At 37.9% G+C, this 21,549-nt stretch overlaps 1 protein-coding gene across 14 annotated transcripts in view; it reads right to left on the bottom strand.

Moving 5' to 3' along the window:
- Positions 1-2,613: 2,613 nt before the first annotated feature.
- Positions 2,614-21,549, bottom strand: part of SLTM (SAFB like transcription modulator) — a 48,991-nt gene continuing 30,055 nt past the window's right edge. For all 14 annotated transcript variants that reach the window (XM_076004423.1, XM_076004421.1, XM_076004418.1 and 11 more), the window contains 13 exons: positions 19,123-19,241; positions 17,107-17,256; positions 16,790-16,893; positions 16,528-16,694; positions 15,778-15,863; positions 15,403-15,566; positions 12,775-12,955; positions 11,962-12,086; positions 10,970-11,140; positions 10,126-10,440; positions 9,859-10,003; positions 6,618-6,778; positions 2,614-3,676 (listed from right to left, as the gene is read on the bottom strand). In XM_076004423.1, coding sequence (XP_075860538.1) covers positions 3,568-3,676; positions 6,618-6,778; positions 9,859-10,003; positions 10,126-10,440; positions 10,970-11,140; positions 11,962-12,086; positions 12,775-12,955; positions 15,403-15,566; positions 15,778-15,863; positions 16,528-16,694; positions 16,790-16,893; positions 17,107-17,256; positions 19,123-19,241 — 1,997 coding nt within the window. In that variant the 3' untranslated portion in view covers positions 2,614-3,567. The remainder of the gene's footprint in view (positions 3,677-6,617; positions 6,779-9,858; positions 10,004-10,125; positions 10,441-10,969; positions 11,141-11,961; positions 12,087-12,774; positions 12,956-15,402; positions 15,567-15,777; positions 15,864-16,527; positions 16,695-16,789; positions 16,894-17,106; positions 17,257-19,122; positions 19,242-21,549) is intronic.

Genomic DNA, 21,549 nt, shown 5'->3' on the forward strand with positions numbered 1-21,549 from the left:
GGCATCACTGACAAAAATGACATGTTAGCCAAGACCTGAAGAGAGTAAAGAAGTGAGCCACGTGGGTATCTGGGGAAGAGAATTCCAGATGAAGGAATCAGCAAGTGCAAAAGGCCAAGATGGGATGTGTTCAACAAACAGGATGAGGCCAGTGACTGAAACCAAGCGAGCAAGTAGAGCAGCAGTGAGGCACTTGGAAGACTGACGTGTTCTATAGTAGGCGGGGCGGGATCAGAAGACTTGGAGAACTGAAGGTGTCTCAGACAGACAGGAGGTGTAGTGATGTAGGCACAAAGGTGATTCGGTACAGAATATATAGGAGAAAATGAACTGTGTGAAACCTGACCCTTAACCCCGGCTGGAATGGCTAGGTCTGAAAGAGAAGGAAAGATAGAAGCTTATCTGTAGGAAGCATTTAAGGATTTCAGAAAATTTTGTTTCAGGTAAAAATAAGCAGTATTTGTTGAGTGGTGCATTTTAAGGAATGTAGGAAAGAGAAGTGATCTATAGCAGCCTTACTGACTTGAAGATAGTGACTATTTGCAAGGATTACTTTGTGGGGTTAACTCTTTATGTTAAATGTGGGGTGCTCGAGAAGTGCTAATTCAGCATTTATTGGAGGTATTTGAAGAGATTCATCTTCAGTTAAAGGAGTGGATTAGATGAGATTCTTTATAAAAAAATGCAAAAACAGTGGACAATTTTTTCCGCAAGGATTCAGTATTTAATTGTTGGGACTGGGTTAAGTGTGGAGCAGCTAAGTGAAGTGACAATCTAGCAAGGGACACAAATACAGGCAGAGGGTTTTAGAAGATATTTGTTATTACTTCATGTATTTAAGAGCTAGGGAATCTCTTCCAAGTAATCCCTAAGCTTTTCATTTTCTTTCTTTCTTTTTTTTTTTTTTTGGAGACAGAGTCTCGCTTTGTTGCCCAGGCTAGAGTGAGTGCCGTGGCGTCAGCCTAGCTCACAGCAACCTCAGACTCCTGGGCTCGAGTGATCCTTCTGCCTCAGCCTCCCGAGTAGCTGAGACTACAGGCATGCGCCACCATGCCCGGCTAATTTTTTATATATATATCAGTTAGCTTTTCATTTTCTTTTACAATTATTTTTGGCTGGTGTAGTTTCTGACTGCAGTATCTTGCCCAAAGTTAAGTTGCAGTATCTTGTTCAAAATTAAGATTGGTTTTTCTTTAACTGTTTTGAGTTGGTTATTATTTCTAAATCACTGAAACCTTCTATATTGTGGTGAAACATTTGGATTGCTCCTCGAGTACATGGGGAATAGCAAGTTTTCCTCTTTCTCTTGGCTCTGAGGAGCCCATCTTCCTTTGCAAAATCTCTAAATCTGGTTTTCATGATTGACTCTGAGCTGGCCAGATCTCTGGGACCTCGTGTCCTTGAACCTTGAGGGTTACTCTCAACCTCAATGCCAAAATTTCAGGTGGTTTTGTCAGGTTTTCTGAACTTGAGAAAGCTATAACCATGGCAACCTAAGGAAAAATAATTACCTATAGTGTCTGTAGTGTAGTGTAAGTGTAGGAAAAAAACTGAAACAAGTCAATGATCTAATTTTCAAAAAGCGAATTCCTTCTTAGATTCCCAAATGAAGGATGGGCAGGTGAGGAATTCTACCTATGGCCAGTAAGATTCTTCTGAGTATTAACCAAGCAAACGCACTTAAAATGCTTAGCATATTGCCCAACACATAAAGTGCTTAGCCAATGTCAGCAACTGTATGATAATCCCTTGTAAGAAGTACAGTCCCATTCTACAAATGAGAAAACACAATGACATAATGAGAAGTGACATAATCCAAAGTCACAAACAGGCTGGGCTGAAGCTAGAGTTAGTTCAGCCTATGTATACTGAAGCTTCTCTTGTACTATTCCACAAAGTGTTGGGGATCAGGAAATGAAGAAGTAGATCTCCTGTACTCTCCTCCATCCCACCTGCTCCCACAGTTGTAGGGCCAAGAATGACACAAAAGGCTATGGAATCCAGAAGTACACAAAATGCTAGTTCCCCAAAGGGCCAAAGACCAGAGCACCCTAGTAGCTCACAGCACTCAGAAGTCTGAGCCATCTCACGGGCATGGCCATACCCACCCAGGGACAAATACTTAGAAGAACTTCTATAAAGATTCCTCCTTACATCAAAGGGGTAGCCTCTGAGTGACCCCTTGGCCCAACTTGCACTTTTGTATGGGCATACAGACGGCTGAATTTACCAAGAATCTAGACCATTTACATTATTTGTACCTGATTTGAACAAAGGGACACAAGAAGCTTTTATGAAAGTGGTGGTGTTCAGATTTTACCTCGAAAAAGTGCCTTTAAAAAAATGCCAATAAGTCAGTTCTTGGTATGGGGAAAAAAAAAAATAAAAAAATAAAAAAAAAAAATAAAAAAAAAAATGCCAGAAGTCTCCAAAATATCAATAGAGTGTGCTGCCCAGGTACTAAGGTGAAGAGCCAAAGCTAGCTTTCTTTCCTAGGCACAAAGACCAACAAGCTGCCTTTATAGCTCTATACCTAGCTCATGACTTTGGGTTTGACTCCAGAAAGGACTGGAGGACTAACACCCCAACAGCTGGAAACAAAGACACATACACTTCCAGGTGTGGATTTTTATTTTCACAAAAAGACAACAATGTCTTCCCACATACAAGTATTTACAAAACCCAACTGATTCACCAATCTAGAACCTGGGTTTTTTCCACTTCTCAACATAGTTGGGAACATGGAAACATTAATAGCCACACAATTCCCAGAGATGGAATTTACCCATCAAACAGTGCAGATTACCTAAAAGTGCACTTACCTGCACAACTCAGTCTAAGAACCTTGTGAAACAAACCTCATGGCCAAGGTTTCATTAATCTATTTGGTTTCATACCATGCAAACCTGAACAAGTGTGCTGCTACACTAAACTGAAAATCGGTTCTCATTTTACAATTAAAAAGGTTCTCAACACTTTAGCAACTATACAGAATATGAAGGTTTATTTCAAAAAAGATTACATTTTTTAAACCAGAATACACAGATGCACTTAATGTAACAGTACCTTCTGCAAAAATAGGTTACATAATACTCAGAAATGCAAGGAACAATCTTATTATTTTCTAAAAATTAGACAGCAGACTTTTTAAGCTTAACCAGCCTTCAAAATAGAGGCTGAAATTGCTTGGTGACAAGAAGTCAGTCTAGAGCCAGACACCACAGAGCTAAGGCTGCAAATGAAACCACTACCACGCAGCTAGCTGCAAACTACTCTTTATACTCACACATTAAACAAAACAGTTCAGTCCCAATCTTTTCAAATGTGTCTCGGTGCTGCAAGAAAAAAAGTTGAATGATACACAAAACTATTAAAAGTTACAACAAAACTATTGAAACATCTTCTCCAAAATTGAGAAAAGCAATCATGTTAAATTTTAAAAAAGAAAAAAAAAAAAAAGTCTGACAGAACTCTCAAGCAAGTCAGAGGTCCTCTTCATAAGTAGTCAAGTAAAGTTTACAGGAGATTTCAATAAATTATCTTAAAACCATGGCGAAGAGCTCATTTTCAGAATCGTCGTGGAGGTCCACTCTTAAATGGCTTAAATCCAGAGCCACTTCCTCTTGGCATGGAATTGCCACTGATTTGTACAATTCTATTAATTGGGGATGCATTGCTGGAAAAAGTTTAAAAGAAAACAATGTCAGAGAACAAAGAACAAATAATCACATGAAATACCTACACAGCACTTACCATTTACCAGGCACTATTCCTAGTGCTTTATCTATTAATATATTCAATCATTTACTCTTTTCAACAGTCCTGTGAGGTGTGTGCCATTATTAATCCCACTTTACTGATGAAGAAACTGAGATGTGGAGGTTGAGTAACTTGTCCAAGGCCACACAGCTAAAAAATGGTTGAGCAGATCTGAACGTGGGCATCTCATTTCAAAGCCCCTCTTCTTCCTGTGCCCTCTGAAGCCGTGTGTGCACACGGATGGGTGACAGCAGTGATCTAAGATGTGGACACCAGGGGCAGCAGCAACAGCACCTACTTGCAGTTCGGTAGGAATGCAAACTCTCAGCCTCCACTTCAGACCACGGAAAGAGAAACACTAGGGCTGGGACCTGGCTGTGCTGCACACTAAAGCTTGAGAACCTGAATCACTGGAAGTCAGTCAACAAATATTTCTAGAATCTTTATGTATGATGCGACAGAGCAGAGACTAGTGACACAGAAAAAACAGACCCACTAAAAAAAAATCCTATAACAAAACTGGGAGATAAAAATCCATGGTGAAATGGTTTTAGGTAGGATGAAACCAGATTATGAAAATGTTTCAATGCCAGGCTGAGGAATCTGGGTTACAGCCCATGACCTAGAGAAGCTACTTGTGGTTTCGGAGCAAATAAATGGTATTAACAAAGTGAGTGTCCAAGCCGGGTGCAGTGGCTCACACGTTCAAGACCAGCCTGAGCAAGAGCGAGACCCCATCTCTACTAAAAATAGAAAGAAATTAGCCAAACAACTAAAAATAAAAAATATTAGCCGGGCATGGTGGTGCATGCCTGTAGTCCCAGCTACTTGGGAGGCTGAGGCAGGAGGATCGCTTGAGCCCAGGAGTTTGAGGTTGCTGTGAGCTAGGCTGAGGCCATGGCACTCTAGCCCAGGCAACAGAGTGAGACTCTGCCTCAAAAAAAACAAAAAAAAAAACCCAAAATGAGTGTTGCAACAGTTCACACTACAAATCGTGTGAATAATGGAGCCAGACAAGACTGATTTGGAAAGATCAGATAAAAGCCTAAATGAGGAAAAAGGGATAGTTATTAGAAACATTAAAAAAAAAATTATCTTCATTTTCACTGTAGTTAGCTGAAGGAAAAAAAAAAAAATTATGCAGAGTGAAGCTCAAGCCAAAAAAAAAAAAAAAAAAAAAAAAATTGGCCGGGCGCAGTGGCTCACGCCTGTAATCCTAGCACTCTGGGAGGCCGAGGCGGGCGGCTTGCTCAAGCTCAAGAGTTCAAAACCAGCCTGAGCAAGAGCGAGACCCCCATCTCTACTATAAATAGAAAGAAATTAATTGACCAACTAATATATATAGAAAAAAATTAGCCAGGCATGGTGGCACATGCCTGTAGTCCCAGCTACTCGGGAGGCTGAGGCGGAGGATTGCTTGAGCCCAGGAGTGTGAGGTTGCTGTGAGCTAGGCCGATGCCACGGCACTCACTCTAGCCTAGACAACAAAGTGAGACTCTGTCTCAAAAAAAAAAAAAAAATTGAACCACACTTAGGAATTCAGTTAGGTACAGCTTCATTGGTTCATGAAAAAAAAGAAGAAAGAAAGAAAGAAAGAAAAAGGAAAGAAAGAAAAAGGAAAGAAAGAAAGAAAGAAAGAAAGAAAGAAAGAAAGAAAGAAAGAAAGAAAGAAAGAAAGAAAGAAAGAAAGAAAGAAAGAAAGAAAGAAAGAAAGAAAGAAAGAAAGAAAGAAAGAAAGAAAGAAAGAAAGAAAGAAAGAAAGAAAGAAAGAAAGAAAGAAAGAAATTCATGTTAGGAAGGAGGAAATATAAAGATGAGGCCCATATTCTTCCAGACGGGTGATGGCATGGCAAATTAAGAGAAGATGGAGGCAACAAAAGGAACATGAAAGTATGAAAAGGAGAGGAATGGGTCTGCCCATGACCTTGCATTCACAGAGCCAGCAAGGCATTACACGGAGACAGCAACACAGAGCTGAAAAGAAAGAACAGTGTCTAAAGCTCAGCCACAGGCAAGATCCAACAGAGGCAATCACAGCGGCAGAAAGTAAATGATGGTGCCGTAAAAAAAGGAAACTGCTTCAAAGCAAGGAAAAGCCAACAGTGTGAAACAGTGCTTCACCACCAAGGAGCCTGAGAACTAAGAAAATAAAGGAATCTATATTTATCAGGAAAAAAGTCATTGGTGACCTTTAAAAACCAAACAGAATGAGTGATAAGGCTATGCAGGCACAAGTAAAACACTGTTTGGTGGCAGAAGTGACCAATAGCACAGGAGTGACTTGGGTCACTGAGCCAAGCCACCATCTAAGAGATGGGACTGGGGAGGAAACGAGGACATGGAAGAGATGGAGCCTGAAGACTCGCGGGCTGAAGGGCCACATCAGACGTTGGTGTAAAGAGAAAATAAAGCTCAGCGCATGAATGAGCTTTGGCTTAAAGGCCCAAAAGTTTTGCAAGAGTTATTTAAAAAGGGAGGAAACAGAACACACTTTCAGTTTCTTCCTTTCTAAGCATGTCAGGAATGCTAGCAGTGGGCAAGACAATGATTCCAACATGAGGTTAATGTTCATTATCTGCTGGATTCTGACACACATGCATACACACCCATGTGTAGACAGACTGGCCAGAATGCCAATCCATTAACTTACAACGAGGAACACAAACTCACAAATTAATATCAAGTGCCCTGCATATGATCTCTTGGAGATTCTGAGATAATACAGGGAAATGTTAAGGCAGATAATAGGGTTTTTACTAGTCACAATCCAATCTCTCAGAAACTATAATGACCTTTAAAGGAAATTATAAAAGTTTGGTTGTATGGGGGGGGGAGGTCTTGACTGATTAGCTATTTACCTTGAATGTTGTGTTATCATGCCTGCTCCTGCCCGGCCATCACCCATCCGTCTGGCTTCATGATAGCTAGGCCCTTGAGAAGGAGGCCCATGCCACTCTTTCCTTGGTCCACTTGTGTCTCGTCCATGGCGTTCAACCACATGCCGATCTTCAGGATAGTGCTAAAGAATAGCATATTAAATGAATAGTCATGAAACTATTTTAGCTTAAATGTCCATCCCCAGTCTCATGCCAAAGTATGAAAAGACTACAAAATCTATTTTTTAGTGAGAAGCTACTCATGCTTCAGGGTAGGGTATGGGGGAAATGATTCAGTACTTTAATTCCTATTTCTATACCCTCTAGCACCCAAGCACTTTTTGACCCTCAAGTATTTCAAATATTTGGATCTCTATATAAGTAGGAAGGCACAGCCAGTGGTCAAAACCTTAAGACAAACCAGGGTGGGGCATATGATCAACCCATCAGGACAACATGCACATAGCACACAGAAACAGGAGTTGTCCTCTTATTTTATATAGTACTAGTTGGTGCCATAGCTCTGACCAGGTGTATTCATGACTATGAAAAACAGAGCAGTGATAATAAAGAAGCAAAAGCCATGGAACTAAGGATCTAAGGGAAGAAGGGTCAAGAGCTATGACACTTAGCCTATAGGAAATAAAGCTGAAGGTACCTCACAGAGAGTCTTAGATATAATATAGGCAGAACAACTTACAGACTAAAATTATGAAAAAGAATTTTCAAGGAAGGATACAAGATCTTCTTAGGACATCTTTTCTAAAAGAATATCTGAATGTAGGAGGCTAGTCTATGAGACTTCCTCAAGTTTTACTCTGAACAGGCAAAATATCTGGATTATATACTCAGTCTTAAAAGTTTTGCTCAGAGTAAATAGTTTAATAAACTGATAAACAGAGGTTAACTATCAAACCTTTCTACTTATTAGGAACACTAAAACTTATATATAGCCATCAGGCCCAAATCTGCTTCATAAATGCTCTGGAGGAAATGAAGAGTGTATAGCAATATCAGCTAGAATGCCAAGAGATTAAAAAATATTCTGGTCAAAAATGTTGTTATGAAACCTACTATGTATTTGAATGCAAAACAAAGCACCACTGTATAACAGAGACACACACATTTCAGAATTCTCTTTGGTATATAATTTACAAAAGTATATACGATTTGTACTGTCAACCCACAATACCAATTTTTCATCAGTAGAATGATTTTTTTTTTTTGAGACAGAGTCTCACTTTGTTGCCCAGGCTAGAGTGAGTGCCGTGGCGTCAGCCTAGCTCACAGCAACCTCAATCTCCTGGGCTCAAGCAATCCTTCTGCCTCAGCCTCCCAAGTAGCTGGGACTACAGGCATGCGCCACCATGCCCGGCTAATTTTTTCTGTATCTATTAGTTGGCCAATTAATTTCTTTCTATTTATAGTAGAGACGGGGTCTCACTCTTGCTCAGGCTGATTTCGAACTCCTGACCTCAAGCAATCCGCCCGCCTCGGCCTCTCAGACTGCTAGGATTACAGGTGTGAGCCACCACGCCTGGCCAGTAGAATGATTTTAAATTAGGCAAAAGGTTTGTGCTCATTTGAGTTACTAAAAGTTGAGATACTTTTCTCTGTCTAGCTCATTAACTTATAAAATATTCAAGCCAGTATAGTGTCACAAGACAAAAAGTAATTAAAAAATATAAAACATTCCACTCACCTACCTTTAGAAATAAGAAGACAAAACCTAGAAGTTTTATTTCAATTCTATACTTTAAGTTACTTAATCAGGTAGGAGAGAAAGAATATTTTTTTAAAAAAAGAAAAAAGTGAAACAGAAACACAAATAGTGGCCAAAGATTTCTGATCCAGTTGGAAAGCCTCAATTTCTTAAAAAGAAGTAAAACCAAAGTCATCATTAGGAAGACTCATTTGCAAAATATAACAATTCTTAAATTTCAATAGCGACTGACTGACTTTATTGATTGATTGATTGATTGATTGATTGAGACAGAGTCTTACTCTGTTGCCCAGGCTAGAGTGCTGTGGTGTCAGCCTAGCTCACAGCAACCTCAAACTCCTGGGCTCAAGCAATCCTTCTGCCTCAGCCTCCCGAGTAGCTGGGACTACAGGCATGTACCACCACGCCCAGCTAATTTTTTCTATATATATTAGTTGGCCAATTAATTTCTTTCTATTATAGTAGAGACGGGGTCTCGCTCTTGCTCAGGCTAGTCTCGAACTCTTGAGCTCAAACAATCCTTCCGCCTCGGCTTCCCAAAGTGCTAGGATTACAAGTGTCAGCCACCTCGCCCGGCCTCAATAGGGACTTTAATAAAAATGAAATGTTTTAAGGGTAGCATCCTTCCTCTTTGAACTACTAATGTTCAAATATTGACCCTAACATGAAAAAAATTAAAATCTTTCAAAGAAAGATCGTAGTCTCCAGTTATTCCAATCTAATTTAGGCCACATCAAAAGGATACTGTATCTACACAGTATGTCCTAAGTCCTCCAAGCTAATGTCTCAAGAGTGGACAGTAGGCCGGGCGCGGTGGCTCACGCCTGTAATCCTAGCACTTTGGGAGGCCGAGGCGGGCGGATTGCTCAAGGTCAGGAGTTCAAAACCAGCCTGAGCGAGACCCCGTCTCTACCATAAAAATAGAAAGAAATTAATTGGCCAACTAATATATATAATATAAAAATCAGCCGGGCATGGTGGCTCGTGCCTGTAGTCCCAGCTACTTGGGAGGCTGAGGCAGGAGGATCGCTTGAGCCCAGGAGTTTGAGGTTGCTGTGAGCTAGGATGATGCCACGGCACTCACTCTAGCCTGGGCAAGAAAGCGAGACTCTGTCTCAAAAAAAAGAGTGGACAGTAGCTGGGCGTGGTGGCTCATGCCTGTAATCCTAGCACTCTGTGAGGCTGAGGCGGGTGGATTGCTCAAGTTCAGGAGTTCGAAACCAGCCTGAGCAAGAGTGAGACCCCGTCTCTCCTATAAATAGAAAGAAATTAATTGGCCAACTAATATATATAGAAAAAATTAGCCGGGCATGGTGGCGCATGCCTGTAGTCCCAGCTACTTGGGAGGCTGAGGCAGTAGGATTGCTTGAGCCCAGGAGTTGAGGTTGCTGTGAGCTAGGCTGACGCCACGGCACTCAGTCTAGCCTGGGCAACAAAGCGAGACTCTGTCTCAAAAAAAGAAAAGAAAAGAGTGGACAGTAAACCCTGCTCAGCATTTACCTGTGCTCCACTTGCTCGGTCTGTGATGACTCCCCTGTCTCCTTCTCTGCCTCCGTAGCCAGATGCGTTACTGCGACTCCCAGGGGGAGCGCCTCTCACGCTGTGTCCCGACACTTCTCTTCCAGATCGTTCTGGCCTTTCAACTCTGTTACACAAAACACAAAAACATACATGACCAAAACTTTATTACAATTACTTTCTTTTTTTTTTTTTTTTACCAAAACACACGACATACTACTGGGGAGGCATTAAAAAGTACACGAATACCTTGTTTCCCGCTTGTCAGCGGACATGCCTCCTTCGCTTTTCCAGGTAGTTGGTCTAGAAGGGTTGGGCCCTGCTTCCCGAGGGTGTCGAGGGTGAGTGATATCAGGCCTGTCATGAATGATCACCGTTCTCCTCTCGTCTCGCTCCCCTCGCACTTCTCGCCTGTCGGATTCTCTGAGTTCATTTCTTGGTGGCGGAGGCTCATTTCTTCGGGAGTCACTGAAATTTTTGGGATACCTTTCAAAGCCTGGATCTTCTCTTCGTGCAGTAGGTCGTGCCTTTTTCCCTTCACTTTGACCGACAAAGCGTTCCCTCCTAGTGATTAGACACAAAGAACACAGGTCCGAAGAAGTACTTACTTGATCTCAATTCTTAACTATTTTTGCATAGCCTATAATGATGATACCTTCTGTAAAAATGAACCAAGGCAAAGCCACCAAAAGAGCTACAGTTATTGATTATAATAACTCATTTCCTTTTAAACTGAGCGAAATGGCTGGCATGAAGGTTGATCTCTTAGCATTCAGGAGAGACGACATCAAGCGGCTACCTACCTGCAGGATACTTTACTGTCCATAAGAAATGAGGCACATCCAAAGCAAACAATGCTCCCGCTCAGTTTTAAAGGTAAGAAGATACAGCCAACCTAACCTTGTTTTGGTGGCCTATTTAATTAATTCTGAATACTGAATTTCCATTAACAAAAACAAAAACCAAACATATAATTTGTTCTGAATATTCAGTTATGACCTGTACTTTTTAATTAAGATTTTAACGGAGAACCAGAATTATCACTCACAAGGCTCATATATTAAAAATAACAATTTTCAACATATCTATCTACCTTTCAAAGGATGAAGACTGTACGGCTGAACTTTCAGGAAACCTGCCCCTCTCTCGATGGTCAAAGTCATTAAATCTGTTCTGTTGGCGAGAGTAGTCAGATCCATGGCTGAATCGTGCATCTGTATCTAGAGACAACTTTTTATTCTCGCTCCAGTAAGGATCATCTCGCCTTGAAGAGAAATATTTGCTCATTTATATAAATTAGTTTTACAATAAGCAAACAATACTTACTTGGAGTCATACATACCACATGTTAGAACTGTGAACACAAGAGGGCTAATAAACTCAAGACAGAGCACATTCGGTTAGGAGTACAAGCTAGCAAAGAATTAATTGTTAAATTATGTAAAGTCATAGAGTGTTAGAGGAATTTAACAGGAGAGAAAAGTAGTTGAAAATCTGCCTGTTTCAAAATTATTACATGGGAAAGAAAAATAAGATAAAATACTTGAAACCATTTTATAATAAAATTCTAACCAGCAGTCTACAATCTCTTCAGTTATCCTCAACTTTGGAAAAGGTCTGAGAGCTAAGTGCCAAGCACAAATCATTTGTTCCATTTATTTCTCCACATAATCAACTGAATTTCATAAAAAATCAAATGGATATATTTATATTTTTAAATCTATTAAGAAGCATGAACACAAACACACAAGAGAACCTAGATTTCAGTCTTCCTAAGTTTATGGCTTCCATTTTTGCACTATCTGCACTACCCTATATGAACTTTCAAAATGGTTCCGAGTTTGAGAACCATCACTGGAGCCTACTTGAATGGATTTCCAGTCATAAGGAAAATCATTTGGCACCAGAAAGAGGAAAAGGGAAAGAAGAGCAGACTGCTCCTATTGACAATGCACCAGGTCCACCCCAGTACTGTGATTCTCCCCCGCCCCGTGCCTGAAGCCCAGACTTCCTACTTCTCTAGTCTTAGCTTGAAGAGAATGAGATATCAAGTGTAACTGTGAAAGAAGAAAAGTAAGCAGCTACCTATGATCTACATCACGTGGGCGTTTCAAAGAATTCCTTTTTTCTTGTTCATAACGAAGCTGCTGCTGTTGCCTTCTGAGTTCCTCTCGCTCTCGGGCAATCCGTTCAGCTTCCTTACGACGTTCCTTCAGACAACACAGGAGGAAGAACCAACCAATGCAAAATGAAAATAGAAGTTAAGTACATGTGCAACCTTGTTTTAATCTTGCCATTAAGACACTGCATAGGCAAGCATCAGGTAAAACACACACCTGGGACAAATAAATATGACTTCAATAATCTAGGCTATGGCTATTGTTCTGCAACATTAGAAATAACAGGGACTGGATGTGAAAGGTGCCATTGAAACAAAAGCACCTAAATGGGAACTAGAAATATAGTTCTTGATATGTATGGGGACTAAGTGCCTTAAAACCCTGTGTTGCAATTCTGCAAAGAGAGGCATTATTTCCTTCCAGCCTTGAGAAATCATTCCCACTAAAATACATAAGGAAATAGTTATTATTTTCTAAGACTGGGATAGTGACAGAGCCTGGATTACAACTACTCTGGACTCAGAGTCCTATGCTCAGACTATTAGGCTGCCATGATACTGCAGAGCTAGAGTTATAACCAATTATCTACAACAAAGTCACTATTAAACGTATTTTTAACTAGTATCTAATTCATTGTTATCTTTCAGGGAGACTTAAATGATCATTAGCTAAACTCATTCTATAGAAGCTTTACGAGAAGTAAAGCAAATTTTAGGGCAAAAATCACAGTGTTTGAAAAAGGTGAGTTATTTAAGATGAAAAGATTTTCTGACTGCACCTGTTCAATACGAATGCGTTCCCTTTCCAAGCGTTCGCGTTCCATTCTCTCTCTCTCTAGTTTTTGCCTTTCAATTTCTAGACGCTCTCTCTCTCTCTGTAAGCGTTCCCGTTCTTCCCGTTCACGAATTATTCTAATGCGTTCTCGCTCTCGACGCTCTCTTTCTGCAATCTCTCTTCGTCTAACAAAAATCAGTATTTAGAAATACTTAAATTATGCTAGCACTGGGTGAAAGAGAATAGCTTTTGAATTTTTCCCTAAGGTTGGCAATTTTAAATTTCAACTCAATCTAAGTAGTTTTAATATAATTGGAAAGAGAACTCAAAATGAAACTTTAAACAGATTCCAGTAGTTATTTATTTACAAGATTGTCAACTGAGCACTGAATTTTGTATAGAGTGGTTGCCTATAGATGATTCCTGTTTAAATAAAAATCACTGTAATAATAGCCCATTAATTGACATGTTGACAGGAGATATTCTGTATATATGAATTTACAAAACTACAACTTCTATTAATTGTTTTTAATAGAAAAACTTCCAATGTCCTTATTATATATTCTACATCCTTAAACAAGGTATATACTTTATTTTGATGACTTGAGATCACAATCATGAACATCAATTATGACAAATTCTATATATAACAAAATGGTGTCCTTAAAGGCTCTTTTGGAGTGTTACTGGTCCATAATACATGGCTCCAGCTATGCTTTTCTGAGTCAGAGGGAGTTCAATTGTTTGCTGAACTGAATTACGTCACTGTATTAGACTTTTAGTAGTGTTTCTGTCATTTCCTCACTCTAAGACAGTCAGTGTACTTTTTTGGTCTATCGGCATGTTTCCCTCTAGCAACCCAATGGTTCTCAATGGGTCCACACACTACTCCTATGAAAATAGATGGGATGTTTTTAATGATCACAATGGTTACAGGGCTGATGCTACTACTTAGTGGGTAGGGACCAAGGAATCTAAATATGACTCATGAAATTGTCAGGGTAGTCCTACCCAACAAAAATTAGCCAATACTACTCACATTTCTCAGATGTCTTAATGGGCGTTCATGTCATTAAAAAACAACAAAACACCTTAAAAAAATAAGATCTGAGTCTAGAACTTAACTCTATTTTTAACAAGTGCTAGGCTTGTAGCTAGGGATTTATATACAATAAAATTTCTGATAATTCAACTCCATGTAAATAGAGGGAAAATTATACTTTTTTGAGAACTTTACCAAGAGTTGCTCACCATTTCAGAAATCATGCCATAATGTCAAAGCCACTCCTGGCATTTGACTCACCAATACAACATACCAATATCAGTTTGCATTTGTAACTGTCACATTCTCAGTGAGTCTAAATAGGAATGCAAACACGGGACTACTTCATTAAGTCTTCTAGAGCCATGCCTACACATGCACATCTGGAATATATGTTTCATTATAAATTACTTTTATTTCTCCCTTATATTACAATCGAATCATTATATCAATTTTTTGGAAATTATTTGTATAGGTAGGTATGTTATACATCAATTTCACTTCAGGAGATCATGGAGGGCAGAGCAAAAAGGATGTTGGCCTGATAGGTTTGAGAATCACTGCTCTAGCTGCTTCCCCATTCCCACTCTCCTCCCAATCTGTTGTCAACTAAATAAATGGGAAGCTAAGCACATTGGAATTTCATCTTTAAAAGGGGGAAAGGGGATTCAAGTGCTGCAAGGATTCTATCCTTTTAGTAAAGTTGTATGGCAATCATTGTACAGTATCATCTAAGTTGCTAAAGGTATCTTTGGCAGTTCCACTCACTCTTAGATGAACAGATGAAATTCCATGATTAAAGTGTCCTTTGGACAAGACAGCTTAACATTTGAAAAAAATATACTATAAAACACATTCTGAAGAATATTTTAAGTGGCATCCAAAAATTGTTATACAAAAGTAAACAGGTACTTATGATGAACTGTTAAGGTATTGCCACTAAAAATAGAAACATCTTGGTTTTTTCTATGTTTTCAGCTAATTTGTTTTAAAGAGAATATTTGCTTTGGGATAGAGTTTGAATACCAGAGGACAAATCTTCCTTCACTTGGGCACCAATCCAAACAACGAATTTTCGCTAAATTTGTTTTTAAATTTTAACACAGTATTTGAACATTGCAGCTTACTTTCAAACTACCTCATCTCAAAATGAATTTTTCCTTTAAAATCATATTTTTCTGTTGCTGTTGTTTTGGGTTTTTTGTTTGGTTTTTAATGGCAGCAATGTTGGAGTAGAGGAAAGAGCATTGGACTTGGAGTCAGAAGGCTGGGTCTGAAGTCCCGACTCTGCCACTCATTAGCCAGGTAGCATTGGAAGAGTCATTTAGCCTCTCTGGGCCTCCATTTTTTCAACTATATAATGGCCATGACTAATCTTATAGAACTGTTGAGGTGGAAATAACAGATGGAAAAATACTTTGTAAATTACAAAGTGCTATGCAAACTTAAGAAATCATTACATGCTACTGTATTTCTTTAAAGTGGCAAACAGTTTTCTGTGGGAGTACAATTTCCAGAAATTTGGCTTATAACTAATGTTAAAGATGCACCTACATTTAAAGACAGGTAAAAAATAGGCTCCTTTCATACCTTCTAAGTTCCATCGCTCGCCGGAGTCTTTCAAAACGAACTAAATGTTCTCTCAATCTTTGTTCTTTCATCTTTTCAAAAGGTAAAATCTCTTTCCTTCTATAGTCTTTGTCCCATTTTTTGTCTAAACTAGCTCTCTCCTTTTCCTTGCTTCTTCCATGAATCTACAAAAAAAAAATTTAAGAGGACTAGAAGTTAAAATTATTTGGGGTTTTATTTTTCAAGTATAGTTGGTCATTTAAAAAGTTCAAATGACTACTATCATTTCCTTTTTCATGGTTTTTTTAGCATAGAAGCAAAAATGTTTATAGAAAAACACAATTAACTTCTTTCATAAACAGATGAAATAGTACAGTATCTTGCCCAGAGACTTACTTTCTCAAATCTTCCTCTTCTTGATGGCCTACAATGATCTCCTTTAGTTTGGTCTAATATTACCATATGTCCTGGACTATTTGAACCTAAGGAAATAAAATTTAGATAAACTAATGTCTTAAAAAAATGTAATTGAAAAAGGCAATATACATGTAAAAAATGCTGAATTCTTAGCCAGATATTCACAAACCAATACATGAAATAAAAAATCTACTTATTCTATGAGAACTTAAATGCAAAGAGTTTTTTAAACAGGTCAATCTACTAACATAAATATTTTAGTGACATCAAAAGATCCTAACTCAATACTCTAAATCAGGGGTCCTTAAACTTTTTAAACAGGGGGCTAGTTCACTGTCCCTCAGACTGTTAGAGGGCTGGATTATAGATTTAAAAAAAACTATGAACAAATTCCTATGCACACTGCACATATCTTATTTCGAAGTAAAGAAACACCCACATGTGGCCCGAGGGCCATAGTTTGAGGATGCCTGCTCTAAATCAATGACTATTTTAAGTCAGCCCAGATTTAACAGTCAAAGGAGCTCAGCTGGAAGAACACAGCTGTTTCCCAAGAGTAGAAAAGGAGAAGACAGTTTGTCCCACTAAACCTCCTTTTCTACCATAGTGATACCTAATAACAAAGTTTAAATATTTATCTAGATCGTAATCTCAAGTTTCCCCTCCCATTGTAACAATTAAGTGGTACGATGCATTAGAAAGTATTAAAAAGAAAGACACATAGCATACTTATTCTTTTCTTTTCTTCACTTTTTTTAATCGATTCTGAAGTTTGGCCACTTGCTCCGTTATCATTCGTCTCATCTTTACCTTCTGTTTTCTTAGTATCCTTGCTTTCTTTTTTTTCAGATTTCTCAGATGATCTTTTCTCTTCTTTTTTGATAGAGGCTTGTGTCCTGCTCATACCACGCAAGACAAGAAAACAGAATGAGTACTCCATAATGAACCAAAAAAGTCTATCTGCTTATCAAAATAAACCAAAAACCCTTACTTGCTACTTCTATCGCTCATATTTTTTTTATCTCCAGAACTTCGTGAACTACTCTTTTCATCATTTTCTTTTTTCATTTCTTTCTTAGAAGGATCACCTTTTACCTGAAAGGTTCAAACCAGAAAAAAGCTTATAAGCTTTAAAGTTACATTTTTATGATTATAAAAAGTATCTTGATGGCAGAAAATTTGGAAAAGACAGAAATTATAAAGTAAAAAAATATATATATATATATATATATATAAACACAAAAATCATTTCTAATTCTAATTACTAGCCATCAAAGTAATCCTACTTTGCCAGTTAGGCACACTTACTTTTTCAACAGAAATCAGCTGTCCGTGTAGCTCAGTGCGATGAAGATGCGCGATGCACCTGGACACTTCTGTGCTGGAAGACATAGTCACAATGCCGTAGCATTTTGCCCCAGGACTTCGAGCACTTGTAACTACCTTTGCACTCAGAACCTGTAAAATGACATTGCACTTTAGAAGTTTTACAACTGCACACATTTCCAAATAGATGAAAGTTCAAAACTGAGATGTCAAATTAACGGATATATATTAATCCAGGATATATGTTACTCTGTTTCACATTTTTGTGACTACCATTTACCTTACCCATAACTACTTAGTAAATATTCAGGGGAACATTATGCAGTGTCAAAAAGCAATTTAACCTACTTGATACACACACACACACACACACACACACACACTTTTTCTTCCCAAATATATAGCCAAAACACAACTAGTCACACCAATAAAGTATTGGCACAATAAAAGCAAATAAATTGGATTTGGACCAAAATATCCCTATCTCCTAGAGAAAAAAATCAGTTTCTAGATATTTTTAAGATAAGTATTAAAAGTTCCCTATAATTAGCTGCTTTATATTTTAAAAAATTAGTAAAGAACCAGTCACACATAAAAAAACAGACTTAAAAATACACCCTAAAACTTGAAAGACGACACCTTCCATCTATGTGCTTTAAAAATTTATATCAATATATAGGTAATAAATAATTTCAATTCTTTAAGATGGCTAGTTAAGAGAGACAAAGCAGGGATGAATGGGAAGGAAAGTGAGAGAGAACAATCTAGTGCTGAACAAAGAAAAACAAAGACAATGCCAGGAAGAGGTTAACAGGGAATTTAGGAGGACTTAAAGTGTGAGTGGCTAGAAACTATCAGCTTTTATTTCAAGTCTAGAAATGTCTGATTTGCCCCACAGCAATTGAATTTCTAAGCCCAAGGTTTTGTTATCAAGTGAATAGTATTCTTATATAGCTGTAGTCCTAATAAATACCAACATTAAAATATTGTTTTCACATCTCTAACAACACATTGTTGAAAACAGAATGAAAAATATAATAGTCGATCATGAAACCACAATTCTGTGATCTATATCTGACACCTACAACAATCTTCTTCCCGTTCAGGTAATTCACCAAAGAAGGAGAAAATACTCCTAAAATCAACAGGACACATTTCTGTGACATTCATTAATAGTTATTTACCAATATTGGTTATTAATTCAGTAAATATTTGAAAACCTATGATGTGCACACAAAATACAGTAAATAAGGTCCCTGCCCTCAAAGAGTAGGTGAAATATATATGAAAAACTATAAGGTAAATAGAAAGTATTGAGTGCCCTACGGGACACAGACCAATTGCCATTCAGTACAATAGCTAGTAAATGAATATTCTTTGACTACTTCTCTTCCTTTGTCTCCCCTTAACTGCCACAGAAACTTTTCCTGACGAACTAACCATAGTAAAGCTTCCCTTCCTTCTCTTCACACCCTGCACTTTTCCTTCATAGCACTTATGACAAGTTCTTCAGTTTATATATATATATATATACATATATATATATATACACACTTTTTTAATTTTAATTTTTTACCAGTTTTACAGTTTTCTCCATCACTGGACTAGAATCTCTATGACAGTAGAGATTATATCTGTTTCCACCCCCCAGTTATATATCCCATTGTCTAATTCTAGTCTAACTATATTTTCAAGATGACCAAATCAGCCTTACCAGTGTGCTAGACCCCATGCCAGGTACTAAAAAAAATCATGATGATTTAAAACTCACTTCAAGCTTTGGAATACAAAGATCTCCAAGGCTCAGAGTGAGATTAAACGATCAAACCTGATTTAACCCCTAACCCTAATCTACCATTACCATACAACTCAATAATTATGTCTAAACAGTTCTAAGAGATAAAATAAATTAGAAAAATTTTACATAATAGTGTTTCAATATAATCCTCGTTTCAAATGCAGATACTATAAAATGGGTAAAAGGTAAAAAGAATGTACCTTTCCATATTTGCCAAAGAGGTTCTTCAAATCAGCAGCTTTGGTATTAGATGAAAGTCCACTAACCCAGATATTTTTAGTTGAGCTTCCACTGCTACCACTAGTACTACTTGTACTTCCTAGAACAGATTTAATATCAGACGTTTAAATTTCTTAATCATATTTTTTGCATAATTATAAGGGCCATGTTCTTTGAAAACTGAAAAATCTTTTTATTTAATTATAATAGTATGACCTTACTATATCAAAATCCTATGAATATGCTATTGTTAAAATTGAAGATAACAGATACTAGTGAGAAAACATATCTGAATATTTGCACACTTCCTATTGTATGAGTTTTAAGTCAAAGATTTATCTTGGACTTCTGCTCGTAAGAGTTTCAATAATTTACATTCTTTGCCGGGCACGGTGGCTTAAGCCTGTAATCCTAGCACTCTGGGAGGCCGAGGCGGGCAGATCGTTTGAGCTCAGGAGTTCAAGACCAGCCTGAGCAAGAGCGAGACCCCGTCTCTACTAAAACTAGAAGCAAATTAATTGGCCAACTAAAAATATATAGAAAAAATTAGCCGGGCATGGTGGCGCATGCCTGTAGTCCCAGCTACTCGGGAGACTGAGGCAGAAGGATTGCCTGAGCCCAGGAGTCTGAGGTTGCTATGAGCTGGGCTGATGCCACGGCACTCTAGCTCAGGCAACAGAGTGACACTCTATCTCAAAAAAAAAAAAAAAAAAAAAAAATTTACACTCTACCACTGTACTGAATACACTCAACCAGGAAGCAGTCATTTATGAATGAACAAACTGCTTTAACTGCCACATCCGTTGTAGGCTTTAAATTCAGAGAAACTGGAGTGGAAGAGGGAAAAAGTCAGAGCAAGGGATAAACTTTTCAAGAATTTAAATGGTTAATAACAAAGACTAAGCAACAGGTTCACCTTCATTCTCTATTAGAGAAAGGGTAAGAGAAAATGGGAATTATATATAGCGGGATAACTCTGGATTCAATAAAAAAAAATATTCTAAAACAAAACAACTACAAGATTAAAATGAGATATCTCAAAATCCTATAGAACAGTTAAATAATATGAATCATTTCTGTACTATTTCCACAAATTATGATTTCATGGAGTTGTCATATCTTAAAATACAAGCCTATTCAGTCATCTTTTAGTGTTTTGCATCAAAATGTGCCATGATAAAGGGAAATTTCATTCATTTGACTTTATTTGGAAAACAACCCTTATAGGCCAAGTAGGCCTATAAGGGTGGCTCACGCCTGTAATCCTAGCACTCTGGGAGATCAAGGTGGGTGGATCGCTCAAGGTCAGTAGTTTGAAACCAGCCTGAGCAAGAGCGAGACCCCATCTCTACTAAAAAACAGAAAGAAATTAATTGGCCAACTAAAAAGATATAGAAAAAATTAGCCGGGTATGGTGGCGCATGCCTGTAGTCCCAGCTACTTGGGAGACTGAGGTAGGAGGATCGCCTGAGCCCAGGAGTTTGAGGTTGCTGTGAGCTAGGCTGATGCCACGGCACTCTAGCCTGGGCAACAGAGTGAGACTCTGTCTCAAAAAAAAAAAAAGAGAGAGAGATAGTAAAGGAATACTTTCTATAATTTCATGTTATGTTATATAGAAAGAAAAAAATGTTCAATGCTTTAAAAAAATCACATGATATACATACAGTTGAAAAACTACCCTCAGTGAGACTTGCAAGGAGAGATGACAACACATACTTGACTCAAATATTTTAAATATTAAAATGGTTGATGTTTTCCAATTCGCAAGAAGGGCATTCATTAAGGATTTGTTTTATCTTATGACATCTTAACTCAAAGTTTATGTAACTTTTATGTCACCAATAACATCTGGGCCCAGGTACTTTTCTAATTACAGAACAACAACTTAAAATAACACAGAAAAAGGTACTATTTAAGCAAGACTAATATGCTTCTAAATTTAAAGTATAAAAGTTTTTAAATTTACTGTATCTTATCCATTAACCAAAACTGTAAGAGATGAGAGTATTGCAAATGTCAACCACTAAATCAAATCATCATAATTTCCAACTATTAAAATATACCAACAAAACACACTAAGTAAACCATAGAGGACATACAAACCTCCTTTCCATTCTCAGGAGGTATTTTAGAACTCTGCAGTATCCAAATGGTATATTTTCCCTTAAAATGCTTTTGTAGAAAATATTTTTCAAGTAGACACAGCACACGTACAAGATGAAACTATAGCTCATGGGCATGAGATAACCAGCGATTTGCCAATAACCGAAAGCAATCAAATATTGTACCTTGAAACTTATGAGAATTTAAAATAAAATCACTTTCTTACATAAGACAACATCAATCCAAAATAAGTCAAGTTAGGAAGTAAATTCTAAAGAATTAAAATACTGTACATTGGCTAGGTT

The sequence above is a fragment of the Microcebus murinus genome, chromosome 6, assembly GCF_040939455.1.
Source record: "Microcebus murinus isolate Inina chromosome 6, M.murinus_Inina_mat1.0, whole genome shotgun sequence".
Lineage (NCBI taxonomy): Eukaryota > Metazoa > Chordata > Mammalia > Primates > Cheirogaleidae > Microcebus > Microcebus murinus.